This window comes from Cryptotermes secundus, unplaced genomic scaffold (assembly GCF_002891405.2).
Source record: "Cryptotermes secundus unplaced genomic scaffold, Csec_1.0 scaffold964, whole genome shotgun sequence".
NCBI lineage: Eukaryota > Metazoa > Arthropoda > Insecta > Blattodea > Kalotermitidae > Cryptotermes > Cryptotermes secundus.
The window spans coordinates 885,843-911,382 of NW_019725428.1; the positions used below are offsets into that span (position 1 = coordinate 885,843).

General features: G+C 40.8%; 1 protein-coding gene across 5 annotated transcripts in view; it reads left to right on the forward strand.

The window, feature by feature from the left end:
* LOC111863425 (AF4/FMR2 family member 4) overlaps positions 1-25,540 on the forward strand; it is a 460,597-nt gene that overhangs the window by 312,974 nt on the left and 122,083 nt on the right. For all 5 annotated transcript variants that reach the window (XM_023849745.2, XM_033751058.1, XM_023849746.2 and 2 more), the window contains one exon: positions 25,299-25,350. In XM_023849745.2, coding sequence (XP_023705513.1) covers positions 25,299-25,350 — 52 coding nt within the window. The remainder of the gene's footprint in view (positions 1-25,298; positions 25,351-25,540) is intronic.

Here is a 25,540-nt window from a genome sequence, read left to right on the forward strand (position 1 = left end):
CTTGCAATAACCACTGTTTCAAATTAAGACATTTTGAAATTGATTGTATATGGGCTGTGGTATTTTCTTGTTTTTGTAACATGATACTGATGTGTTTCCTATCACATCATCCATTTAGATCTCTGCAGTGTTGAAAATAAACAATACACAAAGCAATAATCACAGGTTTTACATTCTGAGTACACCAACCTATGTGTTCTGCTTCTCACCATTTTTCAGAATTATACTGTGATGTAAGGTACTAAAATTTTCTTTGTTGTCATAGATTGGATAGTGTTTGTCAGTCTGATGAGGACGTGTATGTCTCTTTCCTACATCGCTGTGAATCGCTCAGTGGTCCAGTCCACTCACAGCTAAGTAGAAGCTAGTTCAGCTGCTGTTTTTCTTTGTAACTGTAGAACTTAATGTAGGCTGTTTTATCCCGCTAAAATTTGCATCTTCATTAGTTCTCCTCACCTGATCCTTGGAAGAATGATATCAAGTCTGGCCTCTTGCATCATCACCAAAACCCTTGTTATCAAGACATGCATCTTCATTTCTTATCAAAGGTTGGAGAAGGATACAGTTAATTCCTTATTTTTCTTTTGTAGTAAAACCTCTCTTTTATTTGTGGAAGCACCAGATTCAAATTTTCTATATATGTAATGATCCCATTTTGTGCCCAAACTTCACTTCTAACTAATGCCTTTATGTAAAGAAATAGATACCATGACATACAGATATAGCAGAAATTATATCAGTCTGTCCTTATGAACAGTTTTGTTGCAACAAAGCACAGTTGATTAAATACAGTGACTGCTATAACAGTCACTTCTGAAAATAGATTAGTAGAGCAACTGCTATTGAATCTGAATAGTTCTGAAAAGGAACATTGTCTTTGTGATACCAAAACATAAATGAACATCACAGACAACATTAAGCTGTATTTCCAGAAAGGTGCAGGCTCTTTGTGAACAGCTTCTGAAGTTATTAATGATGAAACGAACGTACATCATGAATCACATGAATTTCCTTTGTATACTGTAGGATTATTACCACCCTTTCTAAGTAACTGTGACCATGCTTAAGCTATAGACCAATTGCATCATGAGAAGGATGAACCCAAGGCCAGTAGAGGCACCAGGTCACGGCCATACCTGCTTTGCCCATCCCCCTCATCACTGCTGAATTTAGGTGTTTGCAAAGGATTTTAATTTTAATGCAATATTTTTAATTTTATTTGTTTCATCCTGGTCCGTCACACTAGCAATATTACAAAAGGCTAATCAACTCCGTCCAGTGTGACTGATAAAAGGGCAATATAAAGTATGTGAACCAAATTGGTCCCAAAAATTTTAACAAGATGTATTTTAAACTACACTTGTAAATAGACTAATTGTAATAATTTATAAATATTTTGATATATTCATGCACGTCACTGTAGATGTTAAAGGATCACATTTTATTCATGGCATTGTGATGATATTGTATGTATGTATTGATATTGACCAAACATTTTGTAATAGCAGTTTCTGCCCGTATTGATATATCCTTCTGAAGATGGTCTCTAATACCAAAACATGTCAAGGATAAAAGATTAAAAAGGAAAGAAATAAAAAACATTTTAGCAGTCACACTAGATGGAGTTTAGCCTCTTGCAGTATATTTAAGGTAATAATGTCATTTTTGACCTAGTGAGTTTTTGTCTATGAAGGCAAGCCAGACTTTTAACAGATGAAATACAGTAACAGGTTTTAATAGCAAATTTCCCTGTTCTGCAATTATTATTTTTTGAGAAATACTGGATCAGTATTCTTATTCAGTTGCATGCTGTGGCAAATCTTTATCATATGAAATACTTGTATGTAAAGAATATGAGACTGGTTCTGTGTTTTAGCTGTAATAGAGTTGCATTTAATGAAAATTTCTCAGGCTGTCAGCCATTTTGGATGGTTAAAAATGACTGAATGACTGGCATTTTAGGAACATCTCTGTCCCCATCATCAGAACCTGGTATCACCATGGCTCCAAACTGTTCTGTTTTTATACCAGCCTGTAGCCCATGACTGATATCAAGCCAAGTCACATGTTCGCTTGCACTGGTCTTGTCTCTGGATTGGTATATCTCTGTACTGCTTAGACTGAGACAGAAACATCTATTTCTGTTAAAAGTATTTTTGGTTGAAACCTGATCTTGATAACCTCCTTCATCAAGTGATCCATGTATCCCTGTATTTTATATAGTATGGATATGGTGCTAAGTCAAGACTCTACCCTGTTTCAGTTCTGTATGCTCTGCCACTGTGAAGTTGCTGGCTGGCCCGAGCATATGTCTCGTGTGTACCTTACATCTAGTCTTGGTGGTTCTGCCCATCTATCAGACATGCACCATTGCTGTATTCACAGTACATACCTAAGACTTTGAGGCTTAGTTTGTCTTCTGTAGGTCTAAGCCTATGCATATTTTTCTTCACAGAAATGTTAGTTGCCCTCATTGGCTTGTGCTTGGTTTTGATTGCAACCTGAGGGGTGGGTATTCATAGGACATCTGTCATTTAATTAACTTCATTTGCCATGAAGACTTCAGATTTTACAAGGTTATGTTTGTCGTGCAGGATGGGAATAGTTGAACAGATACATGAAAGATACATTTTGTCTGTAGTGCTACCCCCATGGTAATCAGTTTGAAAAAAAAGGAAATAAGGGATTTTTTTTATAATGATGTTATCCTTAGCATGTCAACTTAGAGATGCAGATAGGCTTACCATGTCTGTTGAACTTCATGATACCTAACGGAGCCATTTAACAATAGAACCACTTGCCAATTAATTAGTTCTACAGGTTTCTTGTGAAGGTATATTGCACTTGTTACACAGAATTGGGTTTCTGAACTTCATCCATGATCTTATATTCATAACAGAATATGACACACCTGAGGCTGGCACAGTGATGCTAAAACATGTAGTGAAGTGACAAATGAGATTGTGTGTGCTAGAAGACGGTCAATACATACACATCATGGACGTGAATCAGTGCAACAGGATGCTAAAATACAACATTATTAACAGAATATGTTTCAGAAACTGGATCTGTTTTCAAAATGTGTTTTTTCGGGATACTGTACAGAAGGATAAATCTGGAAGCCCAGTAATACCAAGCCATTCAAATTGCATACTGTGTATTCTTGTGAGTAGACTGTGAAAAATGAAATATTTTGTAATATCTGGACGCAGAAGCACAGCTAAATTACAATTAATGTGTTGCTGGACATTATCCATCATCTTGTCCGTTCTAAAAAAACCGTCTAGTTTCTATTAAACATACGTTTCGGGTACTGGAATCTGTCCCCGTCTTCAGGTAAAACCTACTCAGTTGGGTCCAATAGACAGAGCTAGCCCCTATCTCCAGTTCCCGAAACGTTGTGTTTTTAATAGAAACTAGACGGTTTTTTTAGAACGGACAAGATGATGGATAATGTCCAGCAACATATTAATTGTAACAATTTACCATCATCACAAACTTTTAGATCTCACAGCTAAATTGTTTGAAAATGGAGATGTGTGGGTGTTTTGTGATAAAAGTAGTGGATGGTGATGGAAATTGCCTCCTTTGATGCTTCACACTGCTGTGGAAAGATTTGAAAGTCAACATACCTGGCTGAGGAAATGAGCTGTTGGGAATGTGTGAGAAAACTGGAATATATTCTCATTTTATGGAATAGGAAAGCCTCTTTCACTTTTTGCCATTCTTGATATTATCCATTGAAACTTTCATATGCATTACCCAAGTACTCATTGATAAATATTTTAGTAAACCATTTAATCACCCTCTCTGCTATCCACATTATTGTAACCTGTGATGTTTCTATTAATAACTTAAATGATTATGTATGTACTGCCTTTTAACAAAGTTTTTCCCTTTAGGTCCCCCCCCCCTTTTTTTTTCATGTAACCATTTGTCACTATAATTTATGAAGACTTTTCTCCTTCATCTATATACCATATCTGTCATTCATCATATCCACTGCATCCCTCATTCACCAGAGTCATCATGAACCATATCATATTTTTCATGTCTGTCTTCCACAGTATCTTATCCACCATGCCCACTATCCACCATTTGATATCCACCATGTTTGTCATTCATCATGTGCATCCATTGTGCACATGTCTTATCATCCACCATGTCGGCCACTCACCATACCTTATCTGCTAAGTCTGCCATCCACCATGTCAACCACCCACTATATCCTGACATATCTCCCATATCCATGATATTGTTCCTAGTTACCACAGTCTTCACTGATCATTAGTGTTCGAAGTAGGATCCTGATTGTCATGTGCTAGCACTGGTTCATGCTTGTCTAAGAGAGAACGTAACAGTCGTTAACTGTATCTTGCAGACTGAATTTCTTCAAACACATTACCTGTATTTGGCTTTATGTCTGATTGTGGTAACTGTTACAGAGATTGTTTGGAAAATATTTGGGCCCAAGAGTGAGAAAGTAAGATGAAAATGGAAAGAACTGTGTGATGAAAGCTTTGTAATTGATACTCCTCATGAATATTAAAGTGATCAAATCAAGGACAATAAGATGGAGGGATATCTGTGTCATGTAGAACACAAGAATGCAGTTTAAAAAGCTCACAAGTATTGAGCCTGAGAACCTGAAAGAAAGAGACAACACATGGAACGTAAAAATTTCGACTATAAGCTGGTGGTGACAGTAATACAAAGGACACAATCCTTCATACATGTAGTATCAGGACTTCAGATAAAGATGGCAAGATAAATAAGGAGCAATGTGTGACTTTGAAGTGGTTTAGTTAAATGAAACAGATGTTTTTAGAACATTATAATAGTTGTTAATTACCAGAAGAGTTCAACCTTCATTGCTACAACTTCACCACTGTGACACTTAGTGTCCCTGATACTTCTTGCAATACTCTTCTCTTGACAGCTTACTCATCTAACTTTCTCTGGCCTCTGTGTGACTGCCCCTTGGCAGCGAGTGTCTGTCTCATGCTGAATGTTTCCAAACAAAATATAAATGCAGTTTGCCTAGTGTCTAGTGACTTGGTGATACACATCCTCTGTGTATTACGTGTATGTCTGTTGCTTGTGTGTCTAACTAAAAAGTGTTAAGTAACTTTGGTGGGTGGTACCAACAAAAATTTGAATTCAAAGTTGCTTGTTGGTCAGTCATTCCAACAACACTCTGCCATGGGTTATTACCTTTTCATGTATAAGAAAAAATCTAACGCCAAGTTGATAGCTCAGAAGAAAACTTGGATATGGCAGCAGGATTTGGCTGTAAACAGTAGGGCTGTGTGGTATCAGTATGCACTGAAACATCCTAAAGAGACTAGGTCAAAAGCAGTGCCTGACTTGTCACACATCTGCGAGAGACATATGGGGCCGATACCCTGCTACCTCTCTGGCAATGTCTTCTGTTGAGTTTTATAGTGAAACTGAAAAGAAATAGGAATTCGCATCCCCTTATTTAAACTAAGTGTACATTTAAAATGCATCATATCTGTGTTTAGTGAAATGATGTATGTAGTGGTTTTAAATAGAAATTTGGTTAATGTAACGTGCTGTTTGGGTCTTCCCAATCCAGTGACAGTGTTGTTCAGCACATTTCTCCCAACTGAAACTTCATGTCCACTTGTTTTCCTGCTGGCTGCAGAATTTTGTAGGATCTGATTTGATCTGAACCAACCTGGACGAGACCAGCAGTATTTTAGTTTTCATCCAGAGTTTGCATAGTCAGAAGAAGGTCTTACAGAATTAACGAGTATGAGAACCCTTGGCAGGTATAGAATAAACTTCTCAAAGAGGCAACAATAACTTACTTCTGCCATTATAGAATCTGTTCCTTATTCCAAATATAAAGTTTGAGTTTACGCTCTTTGGAATGCCCTGGTTGAAGAGATATTTCCAGGTCAAGGTGGAGACATGGCAGCAGAACCTACACCTACATGGTGGAATGTCACAGTAAACATTGAATAGGAAGTCTTGCAGTGTAACTGAATTGATCACACTGGATAAGAAAAAGGCATCTACCAATTCAGAAGCTGTGAAGCAAAACACATAAAAGATATCAAATAAATATTTCCACATCAGAGTGCAGTAAGCAAATAATTTTCATGTAACTGATGCCAAAGGATGTTGTAAGGCAGAATATGGAGACATCCTTCAACCCAGCTCACATGCTCACAACTTATTAATCTGAGAGTGCTTCTCAGTATAATGCTGAACTCAGATGTATGTTACTTCCAGTTTCTTTGTGTAGACTGTACTGTGTAAGTGGAATAGAACATAAATATGCAAATCTGGTGGAAGATGTTTCAGAGAAGCAGCACCATAATTTGGAGCAGTTTTGGATATATCCAGAGAAAATATTTGTGTGGTCATTGGATTTTTCATTTGACCTAATTCTTCCAGCTGCAGTATGGCCCTAAGATCGACTCAAACTCTTAACAGAAATGAGTACCAGGAATCTTCCGGGGGGTAAATGTCTGCTGGTGCATAAAGCTGTGAGCCGATTGTCTAGAAAATGTGGGTGCCTTGACATTTAGCAACCCTATGGTCCTCCATGGCCTGTTACAGTGATACCTTTAGCTATCCCTGTAACAGGCCATGGAGGTCCATAGGGTCTTTTTTACATTACGTTACACTACACTGCATTGCATTCCTTGGATCCAGAGTTAGTCAAAATGACTGTAGGATGTGGAATATGTCATATAAATACAAAACATATGTACACTTCCAATGGAGTTCTCACACAAGAGAAACCAAGAATACACAGTGACTACACACAAGGCTATTTAAAGATACATAAGTTATTTTCTAGTCAGTAGGTATTCATCAACAGAGTAGAATGAATGTGTATTTACGTATCGTTTCAGGACACTAAACTTCGCTGACAAGCGGTGGTCGGTATAGTTCACTTGCGGACTAAAATCATGGACTTTTATTTTCAGTGCAGTTTTAAATCTTGTCTACCTTTGAGGCAGGTTATTAAAAAATGCGCTTTTCTGAAAGCATGAGAGGTTAGCAATTGGTTTATGAAGACAGTGTTTGTGTCTTATGTTAACACTGTGTACATCTGCATTCGTCTGAAAATGTTCTTCGTTAGTTGTAATGAAGTATATTAATGAATATATACTCACAAGGCAAAGTTAAGATCTGTAGTCTCTTAAATAGATCTCTACAGGAATTACAGGATTTGACACCCATCGTGATTCTAACAATTTTCTTTTGCAATGTAAATACCTTTTTACTGTCAGAGACTGTTGTGAGACGTTAAGGCTTCCACATCTTCTCTAGACAGTTGGCTCTCAGATGGTGGTAAGGTTGTCAGCCATACGTGCCAACCGCTCTTTACCCCCAGGAATATTTGTGGTACTCATTTATGTCACAGGCTTAGTTGACCCCAGGGCCATAGTGCGGCTGGAAGGATTAGGTAAATTGAAAATATCTACCTCATTGGAACTCGAACCTGCAACCTTCTGGCTTGTAGCATAGTGACAGGTATATCTTTAACTCTTTTTTTAAGTAGGAAAGTATCTGAAATTGTAACTTCTTTAAACAGCCTTTGTGTATTGTGTTATATGCTCGAGGCTGAATAATAATTGCAAAATTATAATTTTGTAATACACTTGGGAGCCTTCTAACATTGGTGAAAGGATGAAGGAATCCCTCCTTATAAATATTTTAAAGTGCCAACTGCTTTGAGACTTCCCCATCCAAATGTTATGCATCTCTGGTTCCTTCCATCTCAGTCACATGGTCTGCTCCTCATAACTTTTTCACAATGTGACAGCCTGGAACATGAGGCTTTGAAGCTGCTGTTTTCAGTATTTTCATACATTATTTAAAATGTTACATGTCCACATCATGTTCCTTAGTAATGAGTGTATCAGGTGTGTCTGGTGGCCGGTACATCTTAATCCAGACCATTATGTAGGACAGGTGTAATAGCAAAGAAAATGTAAGGATATTGTAGACATAAGAAATAGAGAGCCCACCACAGCAACCAGCTGTTAAACGGTGTACAATGTCACACAACCATGTAAATGAATTAAACAATTGTCCCTGTTATTATTGTATGAGAAAGTGGCACAGCTTTTAAAATTGTGATCACGTTTGAAGAATTTGACTGAAGTCACGTGTTCATATCATTTGCAGCCTGTTTGTAATACTGGTCTTAATTACCAAAATTATCATTACCTTACATTCCTATAAGATTTCTGAAGCCAAATTCTTGTCAACATTATCATCCAAGTTTTCGAAATATCGAAACTTGATGTGTGGTGTATGTGTTGCTTACCGCTTTGGGTGTAGGAGTGAAGCTGTTGACTGGCCAGCACAAAGCCAGCCTCCATAACAGTGGAAACTACAAGCAAGGTGAAATCCTTATGAACCATGATAGAGTTTGACTGTTTCATGGAGAAATGCTTATAGAACAATCCTTCCAGCATATGCGATCAATGTTGTCAGGCAGCGAACCAGAATTCTTATGACAGTAGTGCATTGCTGATACCTATTATTTCTGTATACATGCGGGAGTTCATTTTTGGTTAATTCGCTGAGGAATTGCAGAAGTGCAGATGTCCAAACATAATAAAGAGATGATCACAGAAGGGATTTGGATTGTATTTGATATTGACAGTTTCACATAATGAACTTTGTTCAAAATCTGCCAAATATTGGTGCTGAAATATTTGGCAGTGACACTGCCTGAGGGCTGCTAAATTGCTGCTGACTCTCACCAGCACAGTGATCCCTGGTTTTGAGTCTCACGGGATATGTGACAATATTTTCCTGTTTGATGGATCTAGGAGCTTTCAGATAAGTCACTGTCTGCATTCAGGAAGAAGTTAAGAGGAGATTAAATGTGGGGCATGCTTCCTGCCATCCGATTTTGGATCTAGTTCTCGTGCAATATAGAGCTGTTACAAGGCGCAGATAGGCAGAACAAATATCATATTTCTAAATTCATACATCTCCAGAAATGTAAGAAGGGCACATTCACGGGTGTATATACTCATACATATGAAAATTGCTAAGATAATTTAATTCATACAATACTTATTTTAGTCGTTTATTTAATGATGAGTTGAGGAGCTCACACTATATAGCGTCTTATGATACAACAGTTAGTGAATAATGAAGACAAAGGATATGGGAGGAAGTGGTCATGATCTTACAGTTACAACATTTGTCGTGAGAGACCGACCAAAGCCATGAAACACCAGCCAGGATAGATGATCTCCTGGCGTAGATCTGAACTCTGGACCTTCCAAATACGAAATAGAAGTTATGTTTGCTGACTGATAAAGCAAGGCACAGGTACAAAGTTCACTGCATAAGCACTATGTAGAGGCGTGTAAGGGGCGTGTAGGTAAATCTCCACACAATCTAGACTTCAGTCTGAAACCGCTATGTGTATTCATTACGTCATATCAACTGAATATCTTGTCAGTGACATGTGATGAAAGCAGAAACATGAAAAAATACGTTGAGTTGGAAAGAACATTGTAGATAAATGGGCACCCAGGATAGTTAAGTTTTTCTAAAGATAACGTTATTAACGCTGAAATTAACAATGTATTTTAGTAACAATAGACTGTCGCCTAGAAGAATTGCGAACTATCCGATGTAGGTCTTCTTTTGAAACAAAGTCAGAGAATCTGAAAACTATGGCACAAGGCCCGACATTCCTCATGCAAAACAGCAGTAAATTGATTAACCAAATTCATAAGAAGAATTACCCGAAAAAAAAAAAACACTTGAACGGTGAGAAGCAACTGCGTGGTCACCGCTCAAGCTCTACTGCATCATGTTGTGAAATCCTTTATGATAAGGCGTGTATAGAAGGCACCATCTGCAATTCATGACCGTTTAGGTCTATATTCGATCGGTAAAGTCAGTGCGATCGTGAATCGCTTAGAAAACCAGTTCACACCGCATGATCTGTGTCTGTGACTGACCATGAACGGCGGGTGGAGGCTAAAGTCCAAGCTGACAACCATCGTTGATAGCCCCCCCCCGGAAAGATCTGTCCTTGTGACGTCTCAGAAGATACGAAAACCTCGAAGCTGTCGCATCTGACGCTGCCCATTTGACGAATCGCTAACTTGTCCCCAGAAGTTCAAGCAAGGACACGCGGGTTCATACCCAAGGCATCAAGAAGCAGCATATGTCGTCTTCGGGAACTTTTCATTAATATCTCCAGGATCAAATTGAGCCTGCCCTGGCACTGGACTCACGTTCCCGGATCTCAAGGTTACTGTTTATAAACTTTATTTTTCTAGCCTGCTTACCTTATATTGAAAACATAAAAGTATGTATATGAGATCACCTTGCTATCTGTGCTCGAAACGAGCAGCCCTAAGGTGGGAGCGGTTCCATTCGCGAGGGCTCTCATAGACGTCACAGGCACGCCCCCGGGGAAGAATAAATGATGGTACGCCTGTAGGCTGCTCACCTTCCAGGTTGGGGGAGTCTCGAATTGGAGACGGTAATGTGGGATCATGAGTCCCGCCGGCCTCGGACCTGAGAATGACTGCGCCGGCGAAGGTCAGCAGCAGTTGTAAACGACAGACCCATCCTCTCGTCAGAGAGTATGTTACATAAGGACTATGAAAGCAAGTGTTCAGTTGAAATAAAATTGCTGGTCGTGAGTCTCAGAGGGCTCGGCGCCAAGACGAACTGATTGGCGGTAAACCGCCAGTCCTAAAGTAAACTCTAACTCAGACTCTCACAGTGAGTCAGTTAAGTTCTGCAAGGGAAGTTGAGAAGAGATGGCGCTATAATTAAGTTGGCAGTTCTGGTGTGGAGTGTTAATCATGGGGCAACGACATGAACACAGAAGCTGAAGAATCTCCATGGTTAAGATCCGTTACTAGGAATCGACAAGTGAAAGCAGACGGAGAAGACTTTAGCGTGTGCTCTAGTGTTTGTAGATCAGCGATAGCGTTGGAAGTGCTTGTAGTTCCGAGTCATGTGTGTAAGTGGTCAATAAATCCATTCACCAATCCATACCCTGTCTATAGTCACGCCCCTAAATCTTGTAAGTGCAAATTGTTTAATATGTCTTTCGGGATTAGTCGGTTTTTGGACTTCGTTTTGGGCTTAGAATCTAGTTACTCAGCATACACGCTGCGCCGTTATGTTGTGATAAAGCACACCATTAAAATAATAAATCTGGTCTGAGCGCAGTATGAAGTCGAGGGAGAGTTTCTTTTGTTTGTTCCAATTGAGATCTCTTGCTGAAACATTTCAGGGTTTGATTTTCTTGTAGGATGAAGAAACTTGGGCAGCAAGTATGTATATTAATGTACGTGTAGACCTATAAACTGAGGTGGGAGCATGGTTAGTTGTTATTGGAGAGGGTGGGTTTCCCCATACACTTAGACCAGATATTGGTCCATTGTGCGTCCCCCTGTGATATTCTACCAGTCTCTATACCCTACCGGTACTGGTGCGTGCCATCAGTCCCGACTCAGCCAGCGAGTTCGGCCCCTACTGGCTCAGCGGCATCTCGATGCTTCCCCCATCTACCAAAGGGGTTAGAGACTACTGTTCGGCGGGAAATGTCCTGAATTTGGCTCAGAGGTCCCCTTGAGACATGAGGTTCTTTTACGTGCCGTAAAGCTACGACACGGGACCCATGGGAGCATGCTTAGTTTAATTATTGTCAGCAATAAGAAAGATTTCGGTAATCTGTTCACGTTATGAAATGTAAATTTTCTTTAATTACCTCGCAAAACCTCAACACGTAAGCTTTCATCTTATTGGGCACGAAGTTTGTGTTTCGTGTATCTTCACAGTTTTCTCTTTCAGACCTTTCTTTGCTCTGATATATATTTCGCGAGATCCACGCAGAAACTCTTAGAGGTAATTTTTGTGTAGGACTAAGTCCTGTTTGTTTTTATCATTCAAGGCTTGAGATTAACCGTCTCACAGGTTTAGATGAAAACATTTGTTGCGAACTCAGTATAGCGACTGGCTATAGGCTGGACGACCGAGGTGTCGGAGTTCGATTCCCGGTGGGGGTAAGAATTTTCACTTATCCATGTCGTCCAGACTGGCTGTGGGGTCCACCCAACCTCTTATCCAATGGGTACCGGGGGCGCTTTCCCCGGAGGTAGAGCGGCAAGGCCCTGAAGCAGACCACTAGGCTCCAGTTATTGCCGAAGTCAAGAAAATGTGGTTCTATACAACCACTCCCCCATACGCCCTCATGGTGTAGTGCTTAGCTAAGCAGAGGGATATCTTTACGTTTTGTATGAACACTACATGTTTGTGCCATAAACGGCCATCATCAGGTGAAATGTACGAAAGTAGTAGACGTGTTTGTACCTTAGATGCAGAATTGTAAAACTGTAGAATCTTATGAAAGTGTGAAAAATAATAACCGCATTTGGTTGCTACAGAAACGGGAAGTGGGCTGCCCAGGGCGAAGGAATCTGTGCCCAATGCACCGTAATTGAATCAGGCAGCAAGAATCTCGATTTGTCTCTAACGGGAATGAATGTGGTCTCTGGAACATGCTGAACTTCGAAGGCGTTTAGAAACTTGTCGGCCAGAATACAGAGATAAGGGCAACATATTCTCAAACTTAAATTAATTCACTTACGGAATGTAAACACTCGGATAAGATTTCCGGAAATAGCCAGTGCAAATGCAACAGACGAATTCTACAAGCCAAGTTACCGCACAGAAGAGCACGCAGTTATAACGTGCGCGCGGTTATGAGAATCTAGTGGAAGGTTCAGGCTGTATCTCAACTTTGTGCTGCTGATGCATCTGCCTCAATTTGAGAACAGGGTGCTGAGGAGAATGTTTGATCCCAATTGGGTGAAGCGATGGAGGTTGCAGAAAATTACATAATGAGGGGGTTTCATGCGTTGAACTCTTCGCCAAACATAGTTAGAGTAATCAAGTAAAAGAGGATGAGATGGTCGGGTCGTGTAGCACACGTGGGGAGAATAGGAATGCATATAGGATTTTGGTGGGAGAGCCAAAATGAGAAAGAGCACCAGGAAAACGTTGATGGGAGGGAAATATTAAAATGCGTCTTAGAGAAATAGGCTGGGATGATATGGACTGGAGTCATCTGGCTTAGGATAGGGACCAGTGGCAGGCTGTTGTGAACACGGTAATGAACTTTCGGGTTCCGTAAAATATTGGGGATATCTTGAATACCCGAGCGACTGGCGGCTTCTCAAAATCGAATCAGTTTCACGAAGTTGGTTGATTGTTTTTTTTTAATTGCTAGTGGGGTGGGACTAAGTCCCTTGTACTGCGGCCATTTCTGGCCTATTGTACCAGCCCCAGATGATAGGTGGGGGTGATTGTGTATTGTGGAGCAATTGGTGGAATGAAGATTGGCAGGGGAAACCGAAGTTCTCGGAGAAAACGTGCCCCAGCGCCACTTTGTCCACCACAAATCCCACTTGATCAGACCCGGGATCGAACCCGGGCCGCCGCGGTGGGAAGCTAGCGACTAACCTCTTGAGCTATGGCGCGGCCTGGTTGGTTGGTTAGTTAACTAGCTAGATGCGTATGTATCTTGCTTAATCGTTGCACTGCACACAGTGCGGCAGACCCGTGCACACGGTGGCTACAGCGTTGGCCGCATAGTACAGTATTTCGGTGCGCCTGGCCACTGCACCGTGTCGCATGCAGCGACTGCTCAAGGGGCTACGTACACAATGTGTCCAAGTTCTGTTAGGGCTGCGTTCATTAAAAATACAAGACGTGAATTATTTTCAAATTTTCACTCTTTTTATTCAAAATAGTCTCCTTCTGAATCAATACATTTTTAAAATTGAGTCCTAACGGATCCTGGACACACCGTGTATGACATAGCAACCAGTTCTGTTGTTGTTGTTTTGTTTGTGTGTGTGTGTGTGTGTGTGGATTTTTTTTTTTTTTGCGGTGGGGCCAATTGGTTTACCTTCCAGTACAAGTGATAAATGTTTACTGGTGATGAGGAACTGAAGACAGCGGTGTATGTATCATGATAAATATTTTAAAATAACCTTCATGAAAATACAGACAGATTCAGATTAGGACGCTCATAGAGCGATATGTTTTTAGCCCGGTTTCCCTTTCTAAGAACACAAAAAGAGGAAACGAGGCTTAGGAGATCGTGGTGTTCTCTGTGGGCGCATGTATCCTCAATTTTTAACGAGCAGACCGATTTTCACGAAAGTTAATATGAAGGTTGTAGTTGTATACCCGTATGTTGTAATAAATTTAACAGAATCATTCCTTTACGAGTTCTCTCTTTATTAACATGTCTGTAATAATTCTGTATATACATCTTTGCAACCGCCTCTGTGGTCTAGTAGTCAGCGTTCCTGGCTACAGATCCAGAGGTCCGGCTTCGATTCCAGGCGCCACCAGATTTTTTGAGAAGTAGTGGGTCTGGAACGGGATCCACTCAGCCCCGTGATGATAAATGAGGAGCTATTCAAGGAAATAGCTGCCCCGGTCTAGAAAACCGAAATTAACGGCCGTGGGGATTCGTTGCGATGACCACGCTACACCCTCTATGCGCTAAAGTTGGCACTAAACTTCTGCGACAAGCGGCGGTCGCTCGGTCGGTATAGTTTGCGTGCGGACTACAGGCCACGGAGTTTGTGTACATCTTTGCTCGAAAGCTGTAAAACGAATGCATTACAAGTAGACCTGTGTGTCTGTGTGTTGCACCTTCAGTATTAATGAACAAATTTTGGACTTCTAAATTGTTATAATGTGTAGTCTTATATGCATATATCATTGATTTGGAAGAACATGCTGGCTGTGTCCTCAGGACACTCTCTCCCTGAAGATGGAGGCGCCTTGTTTCTCTGAAACATCACACCTATAAGACTACATGATGAAATCCACAATCTGGAACCCTCTCCTCGATGAAAAATTACCTAGCCAACGTTCGCGCGCGTGCGTGTGAGTGTGTTTAATAATTAAAAAAAGGTTAGATAGACGTAATCCATGCCAGAATATACGCACTTGCCTTCTTTGTACCGTTGCGCTTTGAATGCTTTCGATACAAATAGATGTCATGAACACACTAACAGTATTAAGTATGCCTGCTACCATAAATATAGAATTTATACTTGTTCCTGCTAAATTTGTTGCACGTAACATAGAAGATTTTCAATCATTCTTTTAATTGTTTACTTTTTAGCAACATTTACCACGGAATTTGTAGCCTTATGTATGATCTGTCAGTGGGTGAACAATATTAAAATAGATATTAGAGAGATAGAATGGGATAGTATGGATTGGAATGATCTGGCTTAGGATAGGGACCAGTGGAGAGTTCTTGTGAAAATGTTAATGAACCTTCGGGTTCCATAAAATGCTGGGAAGTTCTTGAGTAGCTACAGATTTTGCTTCTCCCCAACAAGGGCCCAGCTCCCTAAGTAAGTAAGTAATGTATGATCTATCAACAGACGAAATTTCACATGCATAACTCAATTAAAGATTGTCAGTTACTACGGAGATAGTAATGGACGAAGATTTGGGTTCTAACTATGCTTGTGTAAGTCATATAATCCGGAACTACCAGCAGCTTCATTGTATAGATCTATCATACTGTGGTACGCCTATACGCGTGATAATGACGTACGGACATAGGCAGTGGGTGAGTATGCGTTCTTTGCACAATGTGCGTGAAGTGGAAGCACGAAGAGCTGGTCATGTCTGTCCGTATGTTTCAACTCGAGAACTGCTGAGTGGATTTTGATGAAATTTGATATGAATATTATGAAGAGCTAGGCTACCCCAAACTTGCACCTTTTCTACAGTCATTAATAAAATGACGGACGCGTGAACTTTTGAAATAGGAGTGAAATTATGTACGATAACAGTCTTTCAAAACTCTGTAACTTTGGTTAAGGTCCTTATTTAAAAAGAAATGTAAGACAAAATGCCGGATGCATAAAATCTATATTCAGCTTTCGTCAGGTGGTTGGTCTCCGGCTTTCCACCGCTACGGCCCGAGTTATGTCCCAGGTTGGATCAGTGAAATTTATGGTGGACAAAGTTACACTGGGCTTACTTGCAGTACTTCTGTTTCCTAGCCAATCACAGTGGCCTCGCGGCCTAATGCATGAAATGTCTTCACCCGCTCGAACACTGAGGTCATGGGTTCCAGTCCCACTCAAGGCATGGATGTCTGTTTGTGTAAGGCTAGAAACACACACAGCGACATGGGTCATGCGGAAAAATGTACGATTCTTTTGCCGTACGACTCCTTTTCACACTAGAGCGACCAAATACATTTCTTTGCTCTCCGACTGTCGTACGGTAGATGTCGCATGTCGTCATGTATGGAAGCTAAGGCTACACTTTATATTCTGCTACTTCATGCGACATGAACCGTACGGACGTCGTACGACCGATGTCGCTGTATATGTGTTCCTAGCCTTAGGTAGCGGCCTTGCGACGGGCTGATCCCCCGTCCAAGGAGTCCAACCGACTGCCTTAGATTAAGAAGTGGAAGAAGAAATTTTAATGAATTTTAAGTAATTAATTATGTTACAATTATAATTATATAATTATAATCAAATTAATTATGTTATTTTAAAAGGACTGCAACGCGCAATTTTAGCGCGCATCAAAGCAGTGTAACAGTTTGGACGCATTGAAACACCTGAGGATGGCCGTCTATGGCCGAAAGATGTCGTGTTGGTGCTGAATGGTAAATGTTGTAATGATAGTTGCATTATTGACGGACTTAATACGTAGACGTTTGATTAAGGATGTGCAACGGCCATGCTTTCAGTATTAGTTCTCATGTTATAATGACTAGATTGTGAGTGCACAGAACCCCTTATATTGTTATAATTTATTTAGAACTTTTCCAACTAACTCAAAACCTACACAGCAAAAGGTAATGCATTCTAATATGAGACAAAACTTGTGTTCAGTGCCATACCTATTGTTATATCTGTGAAAAGGTATTTTGTAGAAATCTGCACATTTCCTTGCAGCAGTGAACCAGTAATTCTGGTTGCTTCTATGTCTTCTCTCCCTGTTCATCTTCTTTCTCCTCCTCCTGATCCACTTCCCCTCCTTTGGTCTTTCATCACAACATTATGTATGACCACAGGCTTTCTTTCAAACATGGCTGTAGCAGTTTGAGAGGAAACCTGCTTATTGCCCTAATATGGCACCAAGCAGTTATCAGCTGTTTCTGTAGCTGGGGGCATACCTGTGAGGCCACTGGTTTCGCTCTGAAAGCAACTGTTTCATACCGGTAGGCTGAAGAGGACACTGACTTCTGTGTGTAGGAAGTTAAGATATGTAACCAGTGCTTGGGATAAATGTTGACCACCTTCTGTAATAAATCAGCGTAGCTACACGGGCAGCAGAAAGTTTTTTTTTCCAGGGGGGGGGCAACTAGGAAATTTGTGTACTGACTTACGTTTGATCCTTTGTGACTGCGTTTACTAATTAAAACGCCGTAAATTATTCTTGTTAATGTGCTTTATATATAATCTTTTCAGTTTCGATTTTTGAATATCGAAGGGTAGTCGGTTGCATAGGCGACCGCCTCTGTGGTCTAGTGGTCAGAGTTCCTGGCTACAGATCCCGAGGTCCCGGGTTCGATTCCCGACGCTGCCAGATTTTCTGAGAAGTAGTGAATCTGGAACGGGGTCCACTCAGCCTTGTGAGGATAATTGAGTTAAGACTTTCTTATCTTAATTTGTGCTCTTCACTAAATATTATTATGGTAATGAAATCAAGGAGGATGAGTTCGATGAGATATGTAGCGTGGACGCAGAAGGTAGAGAGTCGTACAGATGTGGTTGGAAAACTGGAATGCAGGAGACCACTTCCGAGACCTGCATGTAGATGAAAGATTATATTAAAAGGAATATGAAAAATGAAGTCTCTGAAGGCGTGAAATGCATTCATTGCTCTGAGCCAAGCGAATATCATCTTCTCAAGAAATATTCTAGCCTATAGAGTGTTTGTTAATGGCATTTGAATAAGCAACGGCTGTTTGGTTTGAGAACAAAAGAAAATGACCGACAAAGTTGATGCGTCGCTTCCGACATATATTCGGGAGGTGCGTGGTTCGAGTCTCTCCGGGTACGTTGAACATTCTGACTGACGTTTGTTGTGGTTTTGTCAATCCCTATAGGCGTATCCTGGGATAGTACCCAAAAGTAGCCCACGACAACTTCCTTCACCCATTAAAATATAAATAAGTAAACAAGCAAGTATGCGGTCTGGGATTAATCATGATTTATGTAGCAAACGTTAAAGCAGGCGAACATAGTTACCACTGTGCTTTAAAATGAGAAAAGACGCGATAGACACAGTGTGTCCGAGGGACATGCTCTCTGTCACGTATACGCGTATAGTATGTTCAAAAATTAGTTGACCGAGTGTCGTACACATCATTGAAGTTCACATCCGAGTGGGTGCAGTGGGAAATGTAAGGCTGGGCTGGCGTATTCTCTTGTTAACCGGACTTTCCTTGATATCGAACATTCTCTAGAGTTTGTTGCACTTTGCGACTCCCCTGCTAGTGATGGGTAGACGGTCTGCATCGCAATGTACGAGCCGTATGGCAGGCAGTCTGTCGCGCCTGGGAAATCAATGGGGAGAGGAAGAGAGAGAGAGAGAGACGGAACCTAAGCCGGCAGTTAGTTCGCCAATTTGGAGCGACAAAAAGGGAAGCCCCCTGCATTAACGAAATATTACATGATGCAGTTGGTAATCCTCTCTTTCTTCTTTCGTAATATAGAATGCGTGTACAAATCTTTGATTTGTTATACACTCTTAATAGAATGTCTATACATTTCATGCAGACTTGTAACTTCATATATACAGGACTGGAAATGGAGGATTGTCACACTTGAAGTAGCTACATAGTTCTTAATTTTGAGCAAGCTGTTTCTTGTGCCTTAAGACGTCATCAGCTGGCGTTCCCATAATCGATATATCTAAGAACAAATTCATAAACCTGCATTCCATTTAATATTTGTTAATAATTTTTATTTTCTTCTTATCTGAAACTCCTGCATAGTTCTGAACTGGGGCGTCTGCTTAGTTCTGAAAATCATGCCCAGATTTGTTTTGTATGTAACGTGTATTCTCGCTGGAAACATACACATCAGGTTTAATCCAGAACCGTGCAAACTTTATGCCTTAAAGCCAACTAAAGAAATACTTCGATGACGGAGGCTCACAGAATATCTGTCATGTAACAAAAAAACAGTTTCTTGTTAACTAATGTAATACCCTGTGAAAATTACAGAGTAAATGTTATTTGTTTTATAAATTTCCTTGGTATTAACTGCCCATGCTTTTTCCTCTGTTCCTTTCCCGTAAGAGTTTTCGAATGATACTTCGTGGCCGACGTTTAACGCCATCTTCCACAAATAAACCGTAAACCGTTTACTTTATGCAAAATACAAAACTTCACATATCCACATTGAAGTGTTATCAGTACTCGCAGGATAGACACAATACACTGAAACAAAAGACTGCTCCTCGGTCGTGGTGTGCTGTGTAAAGTTGCTTTTGTGTTTAATTAGTTAAGCACTGTGCCATGAAGACAAATGAGTGAGTAGAGGTATAGCTCTACCATTCTTGACACCGGCACAAAATGGCGGTGAGTGATGTAACCGACATTTATGCAGCGTGTTAACGTTCCAGTGTTCTTTGCTGCGGTGACCCGAAATTGTACGATGACAACCCGACGCTTGCGGAACTCTTCCTTGTGTACTCGTATATAGAACGATAATAATAGTGGTTGTATAGTGATTATGTGAATTCCAGTGAACCCTGAGCAGTGCTGATAGCTAATACTTTTTAGTTATAAAGGCTTGACTGCTTACGTTACAAAATTTAAACGTACGATTTTTGCTGTGGCTGTTAGTAATTACTTAATTTTAATAATATCCTATTGTTATCATTAAATTTACACGAATAAGTTATTTAGCGAAGCGTTCAGTATCGAGACTATAGGATGATGGGTGAATTGATAAGGATTCGGAAGGAAGTGGCCGTGGCCTAGTCGCGGTACTTTAGCGGCATTTGCTGGAGGGACGAAGTTGAAAAATTAGGATAACCCGTGTCTCGGGTGGCGATTCGAATCGAGCGTCTCTCAGATACAAATGTTACCTCTGTTATACAAATACACGCCTATACGCGCGCTCTTGCGACTGTTACACAATGCGGTTTTTAACCAACTTTCTTTATTTTGAAAAAAAAGTTTATGCGGTCTCCATTCTGTTTGTGTGTCTGTGAAGTCCCCTATTAACTTCTGAATGCCCGAACCAATCTTTATGAAACTTGGTATATACATGTATATACTTGGTACATCATGGCACCTGAGCTCGTCTCAGCGGCGTACTTCATAATCCAATGCTGTCCAACGTTCTTATGTACTCGGGCACAATTCATTGATGCCTATGGAGGTGCGGGCGCCACCACACACCACTACTACTAGTACTTCTACTGCTACTACTACTACTACTAATAATAATAATAAACAATAATGATAATAATAAAATTTTTCGAAAATATTTAACAGTACTCAGACGTTCAAAAATGTCTCTTGTCTTACAATTTGAAGTAATATTAAAAATCAGCTCAATTATATGTGGTTACGGAGGGCGCCAGAAAAATATACCACGGGCGCCGCGTTGGACAGGGTTGTCATAATCCCTCCCATCAGTCTGTGTCTCTGTGTATCCTTATAGTTGCTAGGCAACAGCTCGGTAAACACATTCCCGCTGCAACAGATACACGCCGCAGTAGAAGAATTACTTGATGCATGTGTCTGTGGGTCTGTGTGTATTCCTTTATCGTTGCTAGGTAACGGCTCGGTAAAGACTCCTCCCGTGACAATGAAGCATTATTGAAGGCGTCTTTTTCTGTGCAGTCTGTGTCGTATCAAAGGAAAGTAGACAGTTCTTCCAAGAACTTATTTTATATTTATGAACTTCAGGTCACAGTTTTTTAAAATTCTGTCTTCTGCTACATACCGCTGCCTGTACTGATATTGCTGCATTAATTAATTTTAACATACTCAAAAAATGGCGTTTTTGTTGCTAAAAATGGTTGGCTTTCCGGATCTGAACGGAACTCACATAAGTTGTTCGAGCGTGCCTAAGTTTGGCTACAAAAGGATTTGTTTATTTCATTAGATCTGTTATACTTTTTTTTTCATTTTGAATTTTAAAAACGTGCTTTACACTCATTAGCAGCTCTGAATATATCGGATGGCGTTACAGTTGGACGTATAACATCCACAGAATAGCCACCAAATTCTCCAGATTTAAACTTTTAAATCGCCATGTCTGGAACGAACTTCGACCTTAGTGTACAAAAACCAGGGGGAACCGTTTAAGTCCCTTGCGTTAAGAACAGAAAGTATCACATTCCATCGTCCGATCAGTCATCCAGCATTGGAAAAGATTGGTTCAAGTCGCAATCCAAGACAATGAGGTTGTATTCCGTATCGATTCCGAGAAGAAATGTGATTGAATTATAAAAGAATGTAGGACTTGAGTTTCTCACAACTGTGGTTATAAAGAGTTCCAGTTTGTGGGATATCACGCCGTATATTCCGTCAAAAATCAACCGGTGTTATGCCTCAATCTTCTGGGTCGAAGAACGAGCCAGCTATCATACAGTGCTGTTTTATATTTCTGAAGTTTAGTTAACACTCCTTAAAATGTTTGTCTCCTGCTACTTGATGCTCCTTATAATGACATTGTTGCACTAATAGTTATACAGGATGACACTATAGTAATCGCGTTTTAAATGGTAATAATGAATGACTTACGATCTGACAAGAACTTTAGAAGTAGAGTAATTGTTTAGAGGGAGCACGCGGTAGCGTAGTTGGTTGAGGCACTAAGCTACAACGCGGGTTCGATTCCCAATGAAATCGTTCTGTTTTTCAATTAACGTAATCCTTCACCCCGCACTATGGCCCTGGGGTCGACTCAGCCTCTAACAGAAATGAGTACCAGCAATCATCCTGGGGTTAAAGGGCGGCCGACGTGTAAAGCTGGCAACCTCACCGCCATCTGTGAGACGATTGTCTAGAGAAAAATTTGGAACCTCGACGTCTCACAACCCTGTTGGCCTCCACGGCCTGTTACAGGGATGTCTTTACTTTCTTTTTAATAGCGGTAACAGACGAACTTCGATCTCTTTCTCTCTTTTTATCTTAAAAATTTCAGACTTGCCGACTGTCGAAAACTTCAGGTGTTTGTGTCTCTAACTTTTGGGTAGTGGGAATCTGAACTCACTTGAAGATGATCCCTTCTGGAGAAGCCGCCAGTTGCGCAGCTATTCAAGAATTTCCAAACATTTTAAGGAACTCGACGTTTTATTACCGTGTTCACAAGAGCCCTCCACTGGTCCCTATCCTGAGACAGATCGGTCCAGTGCATGCCACCCCATCCTGTCTAAGATCCGTTTTAATAGTATCCACCCACCTACGTCTTGGTCTTCCCAGTGGTCTCTTTCCTTCTGGCTTTCTCACTAATATCTTATACGCATTCCTCTTCGCTCCAATTCGTGCTACATGCCCTGGCCATCTCATCCTCCTTGACTTGATCATTCTAATTATACTTGGCGAAGAGTACAAGTTATGGATTTCTTCCTTACACAGTTTTCTCCAACCTTCTTTCACCTCATCTTTCTTCGGTCCAGATATTGTCTTCAGCACCCTGTTCTCAAAAATCCGCAGTCTGTGTTATGTCAAGAGAGCAAGTTTCACACCCATACAGAGCCACGGGCAAAATTATACTCAATTCTGTTCTAATTTTTTTGTTCTAGACAGCAGACGAGAAGACAGAATGTTCTGGGCTGAATGGTATTAAACATTACCCGAATTCGATCTGTTCTTAATTTCCGCTTGAATGAAATTTTGATTTGTTGTTACTGTGATTCCCAAATATTTGAACTGTGCCACATTTTTTTAAGGATCTGTTAGCTGTATCCGTCGTCCTGTTTTCCTATTTAAAACAACGTTTCGGAGACTGGACTCAGCCTCCGTCTTCAGGTATGAATGTATAAGGGGCGGGCCTTCTCGGCCCTTGCACCGCGACCTACAATGGTCTATTGTGCTTCGTCCGTCTTCAGGTAAGGAGCCTATTCTGTTGGGCTCAGTCGATAGCGTTAGTCCATATCCCCGGGCCGCAGTGTTTTGAATCAAAAATAGGTCAATGGATTCATTCATTCGTCAGTAATCTGTCAGACGACAGGTCTACAGTCTCTTCCAAAACAGTTCCTCCACTTAATGCGATCTAGAGCTTTCTCCTTCAAATAAGAATATCCTCTTCTGTCCCCAAGGCCATCCAGCATCTTCTTACGTCTTCTTCCTTGTTTTCTGGTTCGCATACATGGTGTCTCTGTTTTTGGAAAGATAACATCCAACATAACATCCAAAAAACAATAGTATGATCACCATTTCAGTTCAAGCATTTTTACCAGTCCAAGAGAAATGTGTGAATTGTTTGCAGTGTGATCTCACTGCTTGCAATATCAACTCGATCTTTTAAAGATCCTCGACGTTTCGGAATTATAGCGAAAGACATGTTGGATATGGTTCTAAACTGTTCGACACTCTCATATAGTGGGTATGCACTGCATATGATTGCGAATAGTGTTGGACCATAATTATAGTTTGTACCACGATATGGATTATAATTTCCGTGTACTTCATTAAGTACACATCGTGTCGAAATATGTTTGTGAAAAATAGTTGTTTTATTTCCTGTAGTGTACTTCTTTTTTCGTGTATCGCAGCATATGAACTATTAATGAAGTTCAATTATAGTTTGTACCACGATATGGATTATAATTTCCGTGTACTTCATTAAGTACAAATCGTGTCGAAGTATGTTTGTGAAAAATAGTTGTTTTACTTCCTATAGTGTACTTCTTTTTTCGCGTACCGCAGCTTATAAACTATTAATGAAGTTCTGTTTGAACTCTAATTACCAAAGGGTTCTCGTTAAAATACAAGGATAATCAAAAGCATTCGAAGCATGTTACCGATTTCTGACGCTATCCTGTGAGCTAACTCGAGTAGTCTGTTGCTCTGAAGTACAGTTATTTGAAATGCCTGTAGTAAAGATAAAGGAAATGGCTAACAGTCCTGTATCTCATTCTCTTTATTGTGTTTGGCAGTGAGATAGTGGGGTCTGTGTTGACACACAAATGACTTAGCAGGATTTCCTATACAGCGCTCGCTAACTGCGTTATGCCCACAAAACTTTCATGTTATATTTTCATTAGATTCTTCTGCTTGATTACAGTTCACGAACTGTGGTACTTTAGTGACACAGTGACGCTTGGAATGTAGACAGGGAAAGGGAATCCCATCGAGCTCTTTCGAGAAATAAGTTAGAGAAAATATATAGCGGCTGTTACCTTTGGCATATTCGTTTGTCTGTACATGTAATGCAGAGTCAGGATTAAGAGTAAGGCCTTAATCGGTGTATCACTGTTACCACTAGAATATAACTGAAATTTCCTCACCATTTATTTCAGTTCGGGCACGCGGTAGCTTAGTTCGTTGAAGCATTATGCTACAAGCCTGACGGTAGCGAGTTCGATTCTCGATGAAGTCATTGATATTTTCAGTTGACCTAATCCTTCCAGCCGCACTATGGCCCAGGGGTCGACTCAGCCTCTAACAGAAATGAGAACCAGAAATCTTCCTGGGGGTATTTTTTTATTACTAGTGGGGTGGGACTAAGTCCCATGCACTGTTGCCACTTCTCGCCTATTGTACCAGCCTCGGATGATAGGTGAGGGTGATTGTGGAGCAATTGGTGGAATGAAGATTGGCAGGGGAACCGAAGTACTCGGAGAAAACCTGCCCCAGCGCCACTTTGTCCACCACAAATCCCACTTGACTAGACCCGGGATCGAACCCGGGCCGTCGCGGTGGGAAGCCAACGACTAGCCGCTTGAGCTGTGGCATGGCCCTTCCGGCGGATAGAGAGCGGCCTGGGCGTAAGGCTGACAACCTTATCGCCATCTGTGAGCTGATTGTCCAGAAAATGTGGGAGCCTCGACTTCTCACAACCCTGTGGGCCTTCACGGCCTGTTACAGGGATAGCTTTACCATGTTTTTTATTTCAAATCAAAAATGGCTTAATCAGCGTGAATGTGTTGTTGCAGTGAACCGTCCCATTAATGCCGTACACACTGTGTAAACCATGATTTTCAGTGGTGATATGAAGTATCATTGTATTGACACGAATGATTCTGTCCCCATTAACATGCTTCTTTATGTTTTATTCCAGTTGCCGGAGTATGCCATGCCACCGACCCGCCATGCAGACTACAGTAAAACCCGTGAGTATCTGGGCGCACAGCCTCTGCACTTCCTTCCTACTATGTGTAAGGAGAAACGGTAGGGTAGAGTTGTCCCTGTGCTTAATTAATTACTTAGGCACTACACCACGAAGACATATGAAGAAGTAGAGATATACCTCCACCATTCATGACCTCGACACAAGATGGATGTGAGGTCAGCTTCACGCCC